Source organism: Protomyctophum parallelum, assembly GCF_964188405.1.
Source record: "Protomyctophum parallelum genome assembly, chromosome: 10".
NCBI lineage: Eukaryota > Metazoa > Chordata > Actinopteri > Myctophiformes > Myctophidae > Protomyctophum > Protomyctophum parallelum.
The window spans coordinates 14,958,014-14,978,466 of NC_139704.1; the positions used below are offsets into that span (position 1 = coordinate 14,958,014).

General features: G+C 42.7%; 1 protein-coding gene across 12 annotated transcripts in view; it reads left to right on the forward strand.

Annotated features, from left to right (window-relative positions):
- birc6 (baculoviral IAP repeat containing 6) overlaps positions 1-20,453 on the forward strand; it is a 155,574-nt gene that overhangs the window by 106,263 nt on the left and 28,858 nt on the right. For all 12 annotated transcript variants that reach the window (XM_083775501.1, XM_083775510.1, XM_083775512.1 and 9 more), the window contains one exon: positions 18,037-18,256. In XM_083775501.1, coding sequence (XP_083631627.1) covers positions 18,037-18,256 — 220 coding nt within the window. The remainder of the gene's footprint in view (positions 1-18,036; positions 18,257-20,453) is intronic.

A 20,453-nucleotide genomic window follows, 5' to 3' on the forward strand; every position in this document is an offset into this window, starting at 1 on the left:
GCACCCAGCCCCTTGGGTTTCTGACAATGTGGCTCCCTGAACAATTCTGTTGAATAGCCCTGTAGTAGTGTTTTCTCTTTGACTATGAAATGACTTTGAAAAGTTTTTAATTGAAATAGATCCAATGGCATTTAAATGTAAGATTGTAAGTATATGCATATCGGTGTTGCGAGGATGAGGTGGTACTTAGTGGATTAAGCTATCGAAATATGCCTACAAAATGTTTTTGAGATGAACTGTATGCGGTCCTTTGTCATCGTCTGACAAAAATGCAGTGGTGGTGGAAGAGGAAGTGGAATGATACAGGAAGGGAGATGGAGGCGTTTCAGAAAATCGTCTAACGTGGGAGTGGATGTGAGCTCTGGTTTTGTGACCACGTGATTTCCTGGCTTTATTGAGCCTCAAACTCATAGGTTAGCTAAGAGCGCCATCTAGTGTAAAAACTAAAAACACAACGTCATTGGCAGGGAATATGAGTTTAACATTCTTTACCATAGAGATGGTAACGTTTCATTCATTAGCGTAAGTTTCAGAAACGGCCAAATTTCTAACAATCGTGTTTGCTTGATCCCCCAAGTAAAATATTTTCACAATTGTATGACTCAAATTGAAAGTCACTGTTGCACATTCACCATAATTATTTGTCAGCTTGGTATCAATTCAAACCATATAATGGTTATATATTTCCATCGTAGCGTGGGCCGGGCATGTCGAGTCGGAGCAACACTTCTACAGTTCTCCCCTCGAGTTGGGATTCGATGCTAACCAGGTTATGTCTAGGGGACTCATTTTTATTGACCGCTTCTGGTAAACAAATAAGTGCATGCACGGTTTTATGAATACCCATTAATGTCATTATCCTGTGTCTCTACAGGTTTTCTATGACAGCATTGAGGGAGATTCGATGTGTGGTTACCTGGATATTAAAGGGCAACTTCACCCAATTTCAACCTCCTTTATTTCCATATAATATTGATCCACACTAATTATCATGATAATATGGTACAATTATTTTTGCTGTAGACAGTATTTTTTATTAACACGAGAACAATTAGCTGGGGTTCCCCATCGATGATGACACTGGTAGGCAGGTTTCTGAATTGCCCACAGCCCTCTGAGACACAAAGTAGACAAATATATATATATATATATATTAGGGATGCCTGCATAGTGACCATCAGCCAAATTGAATAGTCTACAGCTCTGCCGATTAATAATCGATTAATCGACCCCCCCCCCCCCCCCACCCCCCAAAAAAAATATTATATTATGCACATGCCATGGTCACATAACCATTATAATTATGTTGAGTGCATGCTTTGATGGTTACAGTTTTATAATCGGTTTTGATGAGTAAACCTTTGTGGAGATCTTCTCAGTGCCATTCAGGATGGAAAATGAAATCCATTTGGGGAGAAGTAGTTTCATAAGGGGCTGGTATGAAGTACTTGATATAAAGAGAACATGTTCAGTTCACTAGTCTACACTCTACTCTACACCTGCCTTCATTTCATCTGATTGTCTGTCTGGCAGGCACTTAACAAGCGATCGTTAACTGTGTCTGTTAGAGAGAGGGGCAGAGAAGAGTGGCTTTGCTCAACTTGATTTATACTTATATTCTCCAGTCTGATGAAGGTACATGTTCGATATATCATGCAGCCTTACTTATTAGCCTATATTATAACTATTAAAAAAAATAGTTAAATCGATTTTCGATTATGAAATATTAAAATCGATTTCGGAGACTACGATGAATAATCGGAAAATCGATTAATCGGCGGCATCCCTAATATATATACCGGTGTGTGTATGTATGTACAATTTACAATTTACAATTTAGGCATTTAGCAGACACTCTTAATCCAGAGCGACCTACATTAAGCAAGAACAAAAGCATGGGAATACATCACATAAAAGCATTTATCATGAAACATGCGTAAGCTAAGAAAGTAACAGTGGAATATCTATATAATGAAACTATACATATATACTACTATGCTATACATATGTACTATGGCGTGCTATGACTATATACAATGCAATTATAGTGCTGTCTACATAACATGCTATAAGTCTGTATCAAATGCTATCTAAGTCTACGGAAGTGCTATCTAAGGGGGTAGGGTAAGTGCTATGGGCCATGATGGAGTCTGAAAAGGTGGGTTTTCAGACTACGGCGGAAGATTGGGAGTGATGCTGCAGTTCTGACTGCAATGGGAAGTGCATTCCACAGTTTTGGAGCCAGAAGGGAGAAGAGTCTGACGTGTGGAGCGTTGTCCCGGCGTTTTTAGTGAGGGTACTTCCAGCTTCCCTGCGTTGGCTGATCTGAGTGCGCGGGAGGGTTTGTAGGGTTCAATCATACTTGCAAGATATGGGGGAGCCATACCTTTGATTGCTTTGAATGCCAGCATCAGAGTTTTATATTCTGTGCGGGCAGCGACCGGGAGCCAGTGGAGGGAGTGGAGCAGGGGGGAGACATGTGAGAATTTTGGCTGGTTGAAGACCAAGCGAGCTGCGGCATTTTGGATCAGCTGGAGAGGCTTAAGTGCGCATGCTGGTAGGCCAGTAAGGAGGGAGTTACAATAGTCGAGTTTTGACAAGACTGTTGTCTGGATTAGGAGCTGGGCTGATTCCTGGGTGAGGAACGGTCTAATTCATCGTATGTTATAGAGTGTGAACCTACAGGATCGAGTGACAGCTGTGATGTGAGTTTTGAACGAGAGCTGACTGTCCAGGACAACACCAAGATTCCTGGCTGTTGGGACAGACGTTACCAGGGCGTTGTCTATGGAAATAGTTAGCTCCCGCATAGGGCAGGACTTAGCTGGGAAGAAGAGAAGCTCAGTCTTGTCTGGGTTCAGCTTGAGGTGGTTGGAGGACATCCACTGTGAGATGTCAGCCAGGCATGCAGTGATGCGCTCTTCCACCTGAGTGGCAGAGGGGGGGAAGGATAGAAACAGTTGTGTGTCATCGGCGTAGCAGTGATAGGATATATTGTGAGCAGAGATGATAGTGCCAAGGGATTTAGTGTACAGTGAGAAAAGGAGGGGACCAAGTACAGATCCCTGTGGGACCCCAGTTTGGAGGGTTCGGGGGGATGATAACAGACCTTTCCAGGAAACCTGGTAGGTCCGGTCGGTGAGGTAGGAGGAGAACCACTTTAGTGCCGTTCCACCGATGCCTAGATCCGCTCGGGTGTCTAGGAGCAGCTGGTGGTTCACTGTGTCAAATGCTGCCGATAGGTCTAGGAGAATCTGTACTGCAGAGTGGGAAGCAGCTTGGGCAGCATGTAGTGCTTCTGTGACTGCCAGCAGGGCAGTTTCTGTGGAGTGGGCTTTCTTGAATCCGGACTGGTTGGGATCCAGCAGGTTGTTCTGTGAGAGATGGAAAGAGAGCTGGTTGGAGACAACACGTTCAATGGTTTTAGAAATAAATGAAAGGAGTGATGCCGGTCTGTAGTTCTTGACATCTGAGGGGTCAAGGGTTGGTTTCTTGAGGAGTGGTGTTACTCTGGCTGACTTGAGGGCAGATGGGACGCAGCCTGAGGTTACTGAGTTGTTGATGATGGAGGTGATGAAGGGGAGCAGATCAGGTGCGATGGTCTGGAAGATTGGAGACGGGACAGGGTCAAGAGGACAGGTGGTAGGTCTAGAGGATGTCACTAGTTGTAGAACCTCGTCTGGGGAAAGAGGAGAGAAGGAGGACATGCATGGTATGTTGGGTTTAGTGTTGGTTGAATCAGATGCCACTTTATGTGGGAGGGGAGGAAAGGAGCTGCTGATATCATCAACCTTCTTCACGAAGTAGTTGACAAAAACATCAGCAGTGAGGGATGAAGGTTGAGTGGGGGGAGGGGGTTTAAGGAGGGAGGAGAAAGTGGAGAAGAGCTTCCTTGGGTTAGAAGTACAGGATTTGATTTTGGTGTGGTAGAAAGAGGTTTTAGCAGTGGTTAGTGAGTTGGCGAAGGCAGAGAGGAGTGAGTGAAAGTGGGAAAGGTCATCTGGTAGCTTTGTCTTGTGCCACTTTCTTTCGGCTGCCCTTAGAGGTGTTCGTTCAGATCTGAGAGTTTCAGATAGCCAGGGAGCCGGTGGACATAAGCGAGCTGGCCTGGATGAGAGCGGGCAGTGTTGGTCGAATGCAGATGAGATAGAGGAGAGGAAGGATGAGGTTGCAGTGTCAGGTGAGAGGGAGAGGAAAGACTCCAGGGAGGGTAGAGAGGAGACAATAGAGGATGAGAGGGAGGAGGGGTTTAGGGACTTGAGATTGCGTCGGGAGGTGACGTTCGGAGGGTTAATAGGTTTAGGCGGGAGGGTGGAGAGAGAGAGAGAGAAGGTTATTAAGGGGGTAACAGAGAGTGTGGAGGGAGAGCAGGCTCTGGAGAACACAAGGTCCAAAACATTACCAGCCTTGTGAGTGGGAGGGGAGGGAGATAGGGAGAGGTCAAATGAGGCCAGAAGGGATGTAACGGGAAGATACTTTTCTGCGGTAGGAAGGTTGAAGTCACCCAGTAGAATCAGAGGGGTGCCATCTTCCGGGAACGAGCTGATCAGAGAGTCTAGTTCTTCCAGGAAGTTCCCGAGAGTTCCTGGAGGGCGATAGATCACAATGAGGGTTAGGGGGACTGGCTGTGATATTGAGATAGCATGAAATTCACATGTGGACAGAGAAAGGTGAGAGAAATTTAAGACACATGTATATATATATATATATATATATGTATATGTATTAGTGAGGACCAATTATATGAAAATTGGTTGAAAATGGGTGAAGCACAGACAGTTTTTATTTATTCAGCGTCTAGTTTACATGCAGTAAAGGTTTGCTGAGCCCGGGACTCGTCAGTCGTCAGATTCACCTTTTGGTGTTGGCATTATTATGCTTTAGCTATTGAAAAATAGCAGATCTACAAGCTCATAGCGCGCCACCGAGTGGCGCACTACAAGCTTCTTGTAGGTCTGCTATTGCAGCTGGACACTGGGCTCACTTCCTTCCTGGACTACAATTTCCATAATGCTTTGGTGCACTGCTTCTCCTTGTGGATAGGGGGAGCGCTGTCTTACTGAGAAAACATGTAGTCCAGGAAGTATTAAGTAAGTGAGCCCAGTGTCCATGACATAGACACTTTGAAATACTAAAAAAACACATATTACCCACATCAAAACCCCAGGAAAGTGTTTCTTGTCTCCCAAACACCATTAAAATACTGGTTGCAAAAGAGGTGAAGTGTCCCTTTAAGCCTTAAAGGCGTAGTGAAATGAAAAAGAAGTTTTTCACACTTTTAGACCATATCCGTGGTCATCATATGGGCATACCTAACAATGGATGCCAAAAAAATGGGAAAATTCTCATTTCTGTGTGTTTTTATATCAAAGGTCCATAAAAACGATTGTTTTATTTATTTATTAAAACGAGTGCTGCGTGATGACGTGTAGAGATACACATCGATAAAAGCCAATAAAAATGAAGCTCACCCGTTTAATTCCCCATATCTGCGCATCCGTCCAACACAGCTGCTCATGATTACAGAAATCCTCCGTTTTTATTCCCATTCAAGATAACATCCAGACAGTGTATTACTCGGTTTCAACTTAATCATCACGCTAAAATATGTATCTGAAAACACTCAATCTGATCTCAAATATTGGGTAGGGGGAAAAAATCTTAACATGATATGAAGACCTGTGCTTATAATTATAAATGTACACTAATATCTTCTTTATTGTACGGTTGTTGATCCTTCCACAGTCAGACAAGATATAATTACTTAAACAAGACCGCACACCCTCGCATCTTTCTATATACACTCCCACACAGAGAGGACGATCATGATAATTCAAGGGAAATTACAGTGTAAGCCAATTAAGGCCAATCATCACTGTGCTTATTCTACACTTGCAAGCTTCCACACATCTCAGCTAGTCTTATTATAAATGGACCATCGTCCCTGGAGTCACATTATGAACTACTGAGAAATCATTATAGTTTTTTGGCTCAGAATAAGCAAAGGCAGATATTTTGTGTGTACACAAAAAGAGGGACATTTTTGCAGACGTATAATGTCGATCACTTACTCCTGTTCTGGAATATTTTATCGTTTGTCTGTAATAACTTTGCTCAAATGTGTAACAGCCGAGCTACACCGGACACGTCTGTGCGTGGAAGTTACTGCGCATGTACAGCGTGTTTGGAAATGCATGTCAATGATACCGGTTACACCAGATGCGAATAGCACGGATACGCATCCTCTAAAAATAGGATCGGTTCTATTTCTCTATGTGCGTATGCCCCGACATGTCTCCCAAATGGAGATAGTGGTGCAAATCTGCACGCGCCCACAGATCTGGTGTAGCCAGGAGAGTTTTGTGCGTTCAGGGACTGTGCATTCATTACGTGCACATTCTCTGGTGTAGCTCAGTCATAATATAACAACAAACTGCTCCGTGGAGATTTTTTAATGACCAAGCTCGATGACATAATGTCAGTGAAGGTTACGTTCTGTTGTAGGTTTGGGGTCCTGCTGGTTACCTGTTGTTTTTAGTTAAGTAATTAGGTTTTTGGGAACATAATACTGTAGCAGTTAGAGTTAGTCTTTCTCAGGTCCAGTACAATTGAAATTAGCTGCCATTACTAACCACAATCTAGAATTCCGCTATACAACTTTTGTGAAGTTAAGTTTCCAGCTGCAATATTCTAGTTGTTGTGGAAAGAATTTTAAAGAATCCATAGTCCAAACTCTATTGTGCTCTTTCAGGCCATTAGCTCATTCTCTCTCGACAGCAGTGTGTCTTGTCCTTTTCCTCTTGGCACTCACCCTAGTTTTGCCCAGCTCTCCCTTCTGTTGTTATTACGCCCCTCTCTCACTCTGGGTCTCCTGTGACTCTCCTCCATTGCACTTTCTCTTTCATTCTTTACTTGTTGTTCAACTTCCCAGTTCCCTTCCCCGACTTCCCCCTTGTGATACCTCCAACCTAAATCTGCGGATGTGTGTTTGTTTGTGGGGATTGCTCGGAGGCATCCGAACACACTAGGACTTATTTCTTCTTTCTGTCACCGAACACATCACAGCCCTGCTTCCCCTTGGACCAGCCGGAAGAGAACAACAGTGGAAGACGAGGGACACTTTCAAAGGGATATAAAGGAATGGGGTGTCCAGACAGAGGAAGACTATAACCCATTCTGACCTGAGATCAGTTTCTAAGAATGTCTTCTACATCCTGACAGTTTTCTGAAAATGTCGTTCTTCGAATTTTCAAAAATAGCAGACCTACAAGCTCGTAGCGCGCCACAGAGCTTGTAGATCCGCTATTTTTAAATAGCTAAAGCATAACGTAATGCTAACACCAAAAGGGGTTCCCGCCTAAAATGGGTTAAACTAGGGAAGAAGGCAAAATAAATTGGGTCCATTGAAATTACCCCCCCCCCCCCCCTTTTATCACGTCTCTTGATTTAAAATGAAATGCCCTCCTCCTTGATCAAAATGGCCTCAAACAGTTTTGTGTTTACTTCCTCTACTTCAGAGAAAGCCTCTTGTGGCACTACTAATTAATGGCATGGGGTTTACACCTTTCAACTCTTGCCCTTTTTAAATCCCACATTTCTTCCATGTGTGGAAGCATAGATGACCCTCTTGTCTTTCTCTCCCAGGAAAAATACCAAACGTCAGTCCCGGATCTGTCTGCTTTAATTATGAGAGGTTTTCCTGCTGGCAGGGTAGTGCTAAATTGGACGAGGGATAAAATAGGAGCCAGGGAATTGGTAACAGGTTTTGGGGGTTAATTAGAATGGTGCTTTTACAGGAATCTATAATTTTACTGTGTGCACTGTAGCATTGCTATTGCCAGAGATTGACGTACTTTACCATGAAAATAAATTCACCAATCATCCAGCCTCATTCCAAATGCCAGGTGGCTTTATTTACAGTACAATGCATATTGCCACTATTGATAATTAGATGTTTACTTTTTCAATTGTCTGAAAAGTTTTGGAAGCAGTTGGATTCATATGAATATGCCCAGTGTCCTCTACCCTGCCTGATGATGTTTATTTCAAAGTTTACCCGCCAAGCTAACTAATTGGCTTTTAGCCCATGTTTACGATTTATATCTCCCTCAACCTAACGAATAAATTAAGTCATAAATAAATTGATATAGGGTTTATTGAATTAAGCAGCCATTACCATACTAATAAATGTAGCCTCATGAATAATGCTGGAGAAAATAGCCAGAAGAATAATGGGACTTTTGGGAGCAAGAGGTGAATAAGTTTTTCTTTTCCTTCACCCCCCTCATGCCGCGTTGCCATCTGAAGGTTTTATTACCTCTCCCAACATGGAAGAATTATGCCCTTCTGGCTGCAGACATTACCACAATCAAACCCTGGTTGCATAAGCCGGTAACCTCCCTCTGCTGTCTGTGAAAGCTGATGTGTGGTGGAAAAGGGTCTATTCTCCCACCCATTACATGACATGCATGCAAGTCATTACCAAGTTGTTTATGCCATGTCGGTACTATTTTCTTCATGCGCACAAACAAAAATCACGTGCACTTGCATTTGTGTGCGCCTACTGTATGTATAATTATACAGTAAATAAATGAATAGGCTGTATGAGTTTATCCCATTTAGACCTGAGGACAAAAACGACCTTAGTTATCTGAAAAACTTTAGCACAACAGAAAAGTTAAGCTTTTGGTCATGCTTCACACACTGTTGTCACTGTTGTCATGCTTCACATGACATCACAATATATAATATAATGGTAAGACGGAATTCATTTCCCAGTGGATTCCTCGCTAATCGCGTCAGTGCAACCACACTTGCAATTTCCTAGAAACCACGATCTAGTTGTTGTTGATGTTGTGATGATGATTATTATTGAATATATTAACATTACTGTCAATGAAGAACAGCCCCTTTAGGAGGAAAGCGTATACATGCTTTGATTACATTTCAGTTTGGGAAGGAGTTTGGTCAAGAACACGGGGCATGGCAGACATTCTGTGAACTGTCGAATGTCACGGTTTTCCATTCTGTGTTTTGGTTCCTTTGAATCTGATCTAGTGTCTCATGTGAGAATTCTTACACACCATACACAGCAAGAATGTTTGGCAGCTCAGTGGTTTCCATGCTTGACATGTTGACTGACTTCCGCTGCGAGGTCACACATGACAGTTCAGCACACGGTGGCACTTTTAGCTTTTAGCTTCATTGAGCATTTGCAGTGTGTTTTCATCACTTCACGTCTTTTTGTTGATGACGTGAGAATGGAAGCATGTGTTGGATGCACCACAACCTCTACCCTGGACTCCCAGCACACTAAAGCATCATTATCCACTGCTATGACACACTGTGATGGTGACGGCCTATTTTGTTCTCGCTTAATAACCAGAGAAATAGACCATGGATTCATTCTAAAGAGGGTTGCTCCGATCCCTTTACTGGTCCAGTTTTAACACGTCGTATAGAATTAAGTTTTAAAATGTCCACTAAATTACTAAATTGGTTTGCCCCACTTATGTGTTAATCAATGTATAAAATGCTATAAAGTGCTGTTGTAGCTTGTGCCTACCTCCACTGTTCTCTGCTGGGCCACAGCAGCAGCAGAAGTGTCAGGGTGGACACTGGACAGCTGTCACTCAAACTGTCAACCCCTGGAGAAGGGAGGGAAGGACTGGCAGGCACAAGAGAACCCCTTATCCTTCTGTTTCTGCGTATTATTTGCATCGTTTGTGTCTCTTCCATAAGCTGTTAATTCATATCTATCTCTCTGAATCATCATTTGGATATCTTTTATTCACAAACGGATGACTCTTAAGAACAGCTGTCAGTGAAGATATATTAACAATTCAAAGTGAAGCGGCTTCACTTTGAATTGAATTCACTGAAGCCAAATCTAAAAAGCAAAGAGGAAAAAAGGGAATTTGGAAATGGATTGGAAAGGGAAGGAAAGCTTTTGTACGGATGGGTTTAATAGAAATAATTGTGTGTGTGTGTGTGTGTGTGTGTGTGTGTGTGTGTGTGTGTGTGTGTGTGTGTGTGTGTGTGTGTGTGTGTGTGTGTGTGTGTGTGTGTGTGTGTGTGTGTGTGTGTTCCTCCATTCTACTACTCCCGTTCAACCTGTTAAACGGTGTGTTATGCATAAGACTAAATCTTTTATGGCAAAATTAACATTGCACTAAAAGACTAAGATTTTTATATTCAGTCTATTAGACTAAGACTAAACCATTTCAGATGACTAAATGGGTCTAAGACTAAATGGTGTGTTATTCAAAACTAAAACTAAATCAAAATCTGCTGAAAAAATAACACTGCTGCTGACGGGTGCCGTCTCAGCCTGTAGTAGTACGTGAAGTGACAAATATCACCCTCTCCACCCAGGCTTCCCTCCCTGTGCCAGTTGTGTTCTTATAGACTCTTTACAAAGCTGTATGCATCATGGTGGATTCAAACCCCTGTGCCACCCAAGCGACCCATTTGCTTCTCTTTGTACCAGAGAAATCCTGGCGTATTTACTTTTCATTCCTTTTGCATACAGTAGGTCTACAGTAATTATCTATACATGGCAAGTAAACTAAGGAAGTCATTTTCCTGACAAATCTTTGCATTTTATTTTATTTTAATTTGATTTTGTTTAGTGTATGAGACGGTGAGAGTGATTTTCTTCAGCACTGCAATTCTTTTCACATCCACTTTACCCACATTAGATTTTTCTGGTTACTTGGTATCACAGACCTCTGCCGCTCTCTTAGATGCTGTTTTTTGGACTTTAGTTATGCTATTGTATGCCATGTTAGGAGAGATTAATTACATGGTATTACACTGGATTATGTGAATATTTAAATTGGCTTGTGCCAAAATAATTCGCAATATTTAGTTAATTTAATAAGAGATTACATTTTCTAAACCTTTGACAGATGGCCAAATAATCCTCAAAATCCAGACAATATTCCTATAATCCATGAAGCCTAATAAAACTGGACAATGCTTAATTTGTGCTTATTCGTACGACTGTGTCATTGGCCGAAAATAGCAGATCTGCAAGCTCACAATGCATTACAGCCGGCTATTTTCAGCGTGCGACACCAACACCATCGTACTTCAAAGTCTAAATAAGCCTTTACAGACTCATCAGCAGGGATGTTGGGCGGCATTCCTGTTTTCATAATGTTTTCTTAATGTGAAAAAGGCCCACCATTGGCAAACGAGGCTAAACAATTTCATAGCCTTGATGGCATCAAGTCTATAAAGGTTTTTAGCCTTGCCGTACTGGTTACAGTAACTCCAAAGAAAATGACTGAATGAATGGTAAGTTCCGATCTACTCGTACTTGTCAGAAGTGTTTTAGACTATGTTGAAGGTCCATTAAACGAACCACCCTACCGGGCAAAGCGGAAGCACTTGTGTATGTGTGCCTGTCTGTGAGGGAGATGGAAAGGGGGTATGTCATATGATACAGTATTACACAAGCCGGATAAATGCTGCATACCCAAACCCATGAAACCAGAATAAGATCTGGAATGAATGATCTGGGTCCGACCGTCCAATAATGGATTTTCTCTTAGCAAAGTATGCGACTTTTGACATTGAATCCTGAATATATTTGACGGTCTGTCACCCTTCCAGGAGGATGGAATGACAATTCAGAGGATTGTTTATGGAATACTTTGCTGTGGAGGCAGAGAGCAATAAGCGATGGACATTTTGTCATCACTCTCCAAAATGGATTATTTCCATGATTTAATGGGTCCAATCAATTAATCAAATACCCTTTGCACTAGCTAATGTGCTGTAAAAGCTGTTATTGGGCTGTCAAACAAAGGCAGGGTTCCGTGCAGGACAAAACGTAGCCTGGGGTGGTGCATGTAGGGGGTGCACGTGCACAATATGGAAAAAGTTTCAGACCTATTTTATTATAGTTTTAAATCACAACAACTTGCCTACACTACACTATACAGTATAGAGAAGAGACCTGACATTTTCCCAAAGCACTTTTTGGGACGGTGGCAACGGAAAACTCCTCAAACCTCAATCCCTATTCATTGGAGCGGGTGTTCCAAGCTGGAGGCACTGCTGCCGGTAGATTAATTCAGGTCTCTGTGGTTGTGGCCGACTGTTCTACCTTTACACCACCTGGATGCACTGTTGGAGTAGTTAAATCAATTTAGATTTGTTTTGTGCAAGGAGTGGTGGCAGGTTCATTATAATGACCTGCCAATGCTAATGAATATAGGAACCGTTGTAAAATAGACTAAGAAATTATAGTACGAAAAATATGCATGCATGCATGCATGTCCAGTTTCAAGTGTGTGTTATACAATTGGCATAAATGTAACTACTTTCAGTACGTTGTGTGCATAGAGATTGATCTGCGGCCTGCAGACTCCTCTCGCGAGAGTATTCAGTACTGTACCCCTTAGATACATCTAACATGGAATTGTTTTGCAGTAATGTACAACACAGTAATGTACTCGTATTACTCTTTATTCTTTAGTGTTTCAATCCCTGATGCTTTTTGAGTCGGGTCAAAATGTAGCAGACCAGATGTTCCATATGCACTGCATACAACATGAATACAGAAGGGGTTCTGTGCTCTATGCTTGCCTCTTATTTGCACAATAATGGCACTCTTATCAGCCTGACCGTGGCAATATACAGTGTTCATGGATGATTAACATCCCAATTCTAAATGCAACTTCTTGCCACTCTATTTTGGTGATGCAATTGATTCTGTGCAAGCCGTGGCTACGTGGGTGAACGGGGAAGCATTAAAGTCCAACACCTTTATTTCATAGACCCTTTAAGACCAGTGAGGCTGAGTCATCATCACCACTCGTGCTCAAGTCTGGAGGCTGCTTTAACTGTTAATCAGACCACAGCTTTACACCGTACCCACCTACAGTATATAAGCCGCCCCCCCACCCCCCAGTATGCCCCATAAAGGCTGTAGGTCAGCACCAATGACCTAGTCATCTCTATGATGGCTGCCCAGCTTTTTGGACTCTCATACCATGTTCTACTGTTAGTCTTAGGACTGAAAGTACAACCGTCTATTCACTTCACCATAGGTTATTAAAGGGATATTTCACTTTAAAAACTTTTGGTCATTTCATCATATCTGTCTTATGTGAACACCCCAGACAGTTTTTAAGTATTTAGATATATATTAGATATTTGATATTCATTTTAGCTGCCCTCCCTATACAAACCCATTATAATTTAAAACTCCATTTTAACCATGATAGATTCATCGAAAACGCCAGACCTATTTTCTGTTGACTGATGATGTCCTAATACGTGAGGGGGCCGTGGTTTTACAGTTACTGTTTTCATTTATTTTTTATAATTATTTTTGATTTTGTGAGGAGGAGCTGCAGCTAGAGGAGCTACTGTAGGCAGCAGGAGGTTCTTTTCCAAAATAATTATAAAAAATAAATGAAAACACTAAATGACAAACCACGGCCCCCTCATGTATTAGAAGGACAATATCAGTCAACAGAAAAAAGTTTAGGTGTATTTGATGAATCTATCATGCTTAAAATGGAGTTTTAAGTTATAATGGGTTCGTGCGGGGAAGTTAAAATTAATATCAAATATCTAAATACTGAATCAAGCAACTTAGGAACTGCCCAGGGTGTTCACATAAGACTGAGTAGATGATGAAATGACCAAAGGTTTTTTGGAAAGTGAAATATCCCTTTACCCTTTACTCAGCAAGTGAAATATCCCTTTACCCTTTACTCAGCTGTTCTTTGAGTTGTCCATTCTTGCTTGGGTCCTAAGTGAGATTTGCAGACGGTATACTCAAAAGAGAAGATGCAGCACCAATTTGGCAATGGCATCATCGGCTTTTTCTTGACCTTTCTTTTGCCATTACACATTATTTTCTCTTAGATGAGGAAGAGAATTTTGCTCTCACGCTGTGACGCAGTAGCTCAGGGTAGAATGAAATGAATGTTGTTCTACAGTCCAGTGGCCTTCTCTTGTCGTCTATGGCATTCAGCATCGCCCTGTTATAAAATGGGGGGGTTTAGATCTACTATCAACACTTTCCATTTCAATAGTCTCCTCTTATGGCTTTTACACTGTACGATTCTAAATGAAATGGTGGCACAGGGGACTGTGGCTGAAGGATAATGTGGTGGAAGGCAAAATCTGACATTGAGACGCGGATGGACGAGGAACTCTTAAACACACACACAGACACACACACACACACACACACTACCATTGCACACATTAGCGGTCAGTGACACAGCTCACATCAATCATGGCTTTTACAGCAGACCCCCATGGTAATTACATAGATGTATTTGGTAGTGGAAGGATTGGGATTCCGTGCCAGGCACTATCCAAGTAAAGGATTGGAGAGCAGATTGAAGCCCCAAAGAGGTCAATGTTGTTGGGATGCTAGGAAGCGGACGTTAGCTTGGAATTTCAATATAAATGTAAAATAGTCCGGGAGTCACAGACAAGGGCTGTACTATCCATTTTGAGGCTCATAGGGAAGCACACATGGGTGCACTCAAATCTAGAGAGACGCGTACAAACACTGGGCAGACATTCTCAGGAAATTATATAGCTTATGGTACGTACATATTCGCTCTGTCAAAGTCTGGCTTGACTGACCTGTCTCCTATGTTTAACTCTTTCTCCCACTGTGCTCCCGTGTGGAAATGTATTTCCAGTTAATTTTCAGATTTCATGCGCAAAGCATGTGCAAATAACCCTGCCTGGTGTCACTGCACTTGCTCAAACATCTTCTCTGCTCTGTTTGCTCCTGAAATAATAATAAATTAAATGGATGAAACCGTTTGCAAGATTAAATACAAATTTGATTCCACTAACGCCTAATACCATCCGTATTCTAACTGCTAGCTATGGGCGTGCCGTGCTGCACACACTCACGGACACAATGTTGACACATATCGTTTTTGTTATGTAAATATTAGATGTTGACAGTTGAAGAATTTGTACATTTTGTATTTTTATTCAATTTGATTGTGAGCACAAGACTTTCATCTGTGTTGGATGAGGCTGCAACATTAATGGCTTACAAATGTATGGCTGAGGACAATTTCACCCATACTAGGCCTTTTTCCCACATGCATTTGGAAATGCCTGGACATCATACTCCTTGCCAAATAACAGTTTCTTTCCTGCTGTTGTCTATTGGTATTCTTGACTTTATTGCCATCACCGCAGTTGAACACATGGCCTTGATCACAAGGAGTCTGGCAGCACTTCCTCATTTATCCTGTTTTTCATTATTGTGTGTGGAACCTTTAATTCACAAGCCGAGCCCCATACAATGACTGAGTAATGGGGTTTGTGTAATTGAGAATTGTTGGTTTACTCATAAACCAGAAGAGTGGGAAATAAGATTTGAAAATGCTTGCATATTTTAATTGCTTTTTGCCAGGTGCTTTAAAAGCATCCTGGCCTGCTACATTCACTACAACCTCTAGTAGCGACCATAGTGGACACTTTTTCATGATTGGCTGCCTCGTCTCTAGGCCGCCTCTAAGCCAATGAGAGACTTACCCATAAAACCCATGGTCTGAATGGCCGAACGGCATAGAATCCATACTCTGAACTCCGCAACGTGAAGCCGTGAGCTGAGGCAGAGGCTGCGGCACACAAACTGATAATACTGTAGATGACTCGTCATTCTTGTCTTTTGTAGTTTGCAGTTCATAAAAGTGGTTGCCATTTTTAACATAAGCCCTATGTTGTTACAGAGCGCACATGTATCTCGTAGGCTGACCACAAATTTGTCAAGAAAAACAATGGAGCTTTGTGGGTCAACTGTCAACTGAATGGAATCTCAAGCTTGGCTAACGCTACATTAAAATCCTAACCGTTTTTTTTAATCGGCTTGCATCATGCATTATGCATCATGATCTCATAAGATTGTCTTCTCTATAATCTTAAACATGCACACACTATAACTTTAAAATAACTAACCTGCACCGGATTACTCCGGAACGATACACATAGCCAATGCATCCCCCACCCGGTTATGTTATACCCGTTTAACATATCGTCCCTTTTGTGGACATATATGGAGATCCCTGATGTCATCAGTATTTGGTCATACCCATATATGGACATATTGGGTGGTTCTGGACAACCGCCATTAAGGTGGTTGCACACTGGACGCGTTTTTCGGAAAACCGATGGAGAAACAAAAGCAAAAAAGCAAAAAAAGAAATAAATTGCGCCCGGTGTGTAGGGACCTTTAAAGGTAGATCGTTGTAGAAGTACTCCCGTCTCCCGGTCTTTTGTTTTTTATGGGTTTCTTTTGTTTGCGTTTTTGTTTTTTTGCCAGTGAATTATGGTATGTGTGATATGTGATCTTACCATAATCACAGTAATCCTTAATTATATTCCATCATTCAAGGGCCTTTGGATAGAAATGAAACGGACTCCATGCAGTCACTTTCCGTTAGAGAGCTGCAGTGGCTGAGTGTCTGTGACTGGGGGGAAGAATCTTCCCCCCAAGGGGTACCTGGGCCAAAAAAGTTTGGGAAGCCCTGCACTATAGTATATAGCATTGATTACATTTATTTTAACTAAAAAATAAACAATCACTTTCACTACCTTTTTAAAGGTATAAACATGCACAGGTTACAACAGGTCTGAATGGGTTAAATCCCAACACCTCTAGATACACATGAATAAATATGGTCCAAGTCTCTTACCACTAGTTCTCCTTCTGCTCTGTTTCTCATTTGTATTCTCTCTGTGCTCCTGGACAATCTCCTAATTCTCACTTACCCCCTCTCTCCCTCTCTCGCTCTCGCTCTCTCTCTCTTTCCATAGCTTAGCCTGGCTGAATTTTCCAATCTATCATGCTGCCTGGATCGTCCTACTTTCTTGAAAATGACACCCCTAACATTTTTTTATTCGATTCGGCCTTGTATTTGGAGAAATTGGGACTTGCTGCCAAAGCCCTCCAAGGCTTTTCTTTAGATTTGCTTCCCTCTGTGCCCTCCTGACTACCTCATCCCAGCTTCATTTTTCTAGGCAGCAAACCACAGGACACTAGCTGTCTGACTCGTGTCGGCAGGAGGGGGGCCAGTGGGGGGTTACGTGAAGTGTGGCGAAACACGGGCCACCCACTCCGCTTTGTTTGTGAGGAGTCTAAATTGAGTTCGTGGAGTCGCTTTGATCGCCTCGGGGGCTGCTCCTTATCCTAGCGTGTCGTTTGTCATTTAGTCCATTCCTGGAAATCTAATAATGTTTAATATCCCCTTTCACCAGCTTGGTAGTGCTGACTACTATCCATCTCTAGTCTGCACAACGATCCCTCTCTTATCTCTCCTCGCTGAGTGCAATCTCTCTGCAATCTGCAGAGTTACCCTTCTCACTGCTCCCCTGATCACTTAGCACAGATGTTTTCTTGTTGTGTGCTCCGAGCCCCCCCCCCCCCCCCCCTTTCCACCCCACCTCCAATCTCGACATCCCACCCTCCAAGACAGTTTGAAAAGTTTCAGACGCACACAGGGTTGCATGAGGCCACAAAGTGAGTGCTCTCACTGCTCTGCTAATGTTCTTTCATGTTCTCAGATATTGAAGCTTTCAGCTTGTTGCAGTTTTCTGAGGCAAACTAATTCAGATTTAAAACTAAATCTGTTTGGGCCTAAACCTACTGTGGTTATTTTTGTTCTAGATGTTTAGTACAGCTTAAAATCTGCCATCCATAAGTCCATTTTATTTTCTGTTTCTGCATTCTATAGTTATTCCCTGCTCCCGCAGACTTTACTTAGCATTGATAGGACATAGTGTGCACTGCGCACCCACCTACACCCAAACACGCACACAATATGACTAACAGTATATCTAGGCTCATTTATATGTACTTAGGTCTAGTTTGGTATTTTCTTTTGAGCCCTGTCAGCAACTCTGATATATCAGATTTCCAGATGGATTTGGACAAGGACAGAGGCCCTGCCCATTCTTGTATTTTGTTCCTCTTGCTCCTCCCCTAGCTGAGCCTTTCTCTCTCTTCTCTTCCTCTCTCCCCCTCCCCCTCTGTAGTGCTGGACATGGCGCGCCACGTGCCCCTTTATCGGGCACTGCTGGAGTTGCTGCGGGCCATCTCTACCTGCACGGCCCTGGTGCCTTTGCTCCTGCCCCTGTCCGGGGACGAGGAAGATGAGGAAGAGGAGGAGGAGGAGTGCTCTGAGGGACAGACATCCGTGGGCATGCTGCTGGCCAAGATGAAGACCTGCGTGGACACGTACACCAACCGCCTCAGGTACTGGGCATGAAATGGAGCAGGTTTTTTCTTCGGTTTGGCTGGAGTCGCCTAGCACTGGTCCAGAGATTTAGCAAGTTCTCTCTAACGCTGTTGGGAGCAGTGCTATTCCCATGGACTGAAAATTCCACTACTGTGAGAGGTCTCCAGCTGTAGAAAATATTAAAATAATTTCACTACTGATCAAAACTGTTTTCTGTTGTTGAAACATATATATATATATATATATATATATATATATAAATCACCATTGACCAGTTCTGTAGAGTGTGCAGGTGAGTGAATAAATAATGTCCGTCTGGCATTTAATTTTCTGCCCCCAAAGTGTATTATACAGAGAAGGTGGGGACCTGCGACGTTTCCCACTGTGAACAACAACACAAAACTCGCCTAGCTTTGAAGGGAACGTGTGGATATAGGCTATTGGGAACAATGAAAAAAACCATCTGCATATGATTTTAGTTTTGATTTTCGATGCCCTGCCTCTCTGTGATAAACAACTTGTTTTTTACCTGACCAAGTGACGAAACCTTTGCACCAGAATAAAGATTTATCAAAAAGAAATGCATGCATGTACAGATGGATGGACCAGTGGATGAGAATAGTGTGAGAGTTGCATTGGAGGGACGGGCCGTGTTCCTCGCATCTAGTCGTCCCCCTCTTCCCAGCATGTGGTCCATCCTGGGTCAAAACCCATCTCGCCATACCATTGATTGAGGTAATATAAGACCTCGGCGGACCTTTTTAGGGTGTCACAGAGCTCGGACTGAGAATTTTCGTTATTCATACCCAAAAGAGCGGAGGAAACTATGTGTCCTCCTGAGCATCCCGCAGAAGCAGCATTAAATTAACCCCTCTCTTCCCATCCATCTCCATCACTACTACCCCAGGCCCCCAGAGCTATCGCCGTGTGCTCTGAGGAGCCACAGCAAACCTGAGGCAATTATGTTTAGGAGTGTAGGACTGGATACTCCAAACCTTGGGTCTCTGTTCTGCATGGGCTTGCTGCGCTGCACTTACATCTTTTACTATCTCACTCACCTCCTATGCATACATACACCAGAAAGCATCAATACTGCATAAGTTCCCATCCCGAGGAGTCAATATTTAAAGCGAGAGATGTGATCTAAACACGGCCTGACGTGGAGACATGTCTCCTGCTGCTGGAGTTCTTGTTCACTTCCTGGCAACATACTGTAAGTACAGTACATGCATTTACTTACATTACTGCCCATACCTCCTAGTGTTAAGGAGCTTAGAATGACTTTTCTGCCCCAAGACATTAAGTGGGTATTTTTAGCCCTGCTGGCAGCGGTCGTTCCATACCTTCATCACTTTGATCCCTAACAACACATCTTGAAAACTACTTGCTGGATTTCCTTGATATTTGACATTTGTACAAAAATTCTCCCCAGAGGATGAACCCCACTGAACCCCACTGACACACACACACACACACACACACACACACACCCCAGTAGACAGGGGCCTTAACCCATTCTGGGCGGGAACCCCTATTGGTATCTTACCCCCTCAGGCCGGGAACCCATATTTGGGCTCTGTACAGTATGTACAGTATTCAAAAATGTAATTTTTTTGATGCTGCTATATAAATATTTGAAGTTTTTCAGAAACCTTAGGTCAGGATTTAGAGGCGTTTTTAGAATCGGCCTTAGGCCTAAATGGGACCACTTTTCAACCTATCTTCATATAATAGGTCCTCACTAATAATCATGATAAAATGGCATGATTTGTTTCTACTCAGTCTGTGTCTCATAGGAGGGCTGTGGGCAGTTTAGAAACCGTCTTCCAGTGACATCACCATTAGGCAGATTATTTTTTAAACAAATGTTTAGATTTTCATTATCGTGAGAACGATGGCTTCCATTTTCTCATTGCAACCTTTCAGGAATAGAAAGCCTGCAGTTTTTATTAGCTTGTATTCCCCATCGATGTCACTGGAAGACGGTTTCTGAACTGCCCACAGCCCTCCTATGAGACACAGACTGAGTAGAAAAAAGTTGCGCCATTTTTTCATGATTATTAGTGAGGACCTATTATATGAAGATAGGTTGAAAAGTGGTGAAGTGGTCCTTTAATGAAAGAAGAGTCCGAGGGCAAATGGTCAGTCACAGAGACTGATCTCCACTTCTCCAAGTTTTTATTCAGCAGTTCCTCTCTGTGTGGGCTTAGCCCC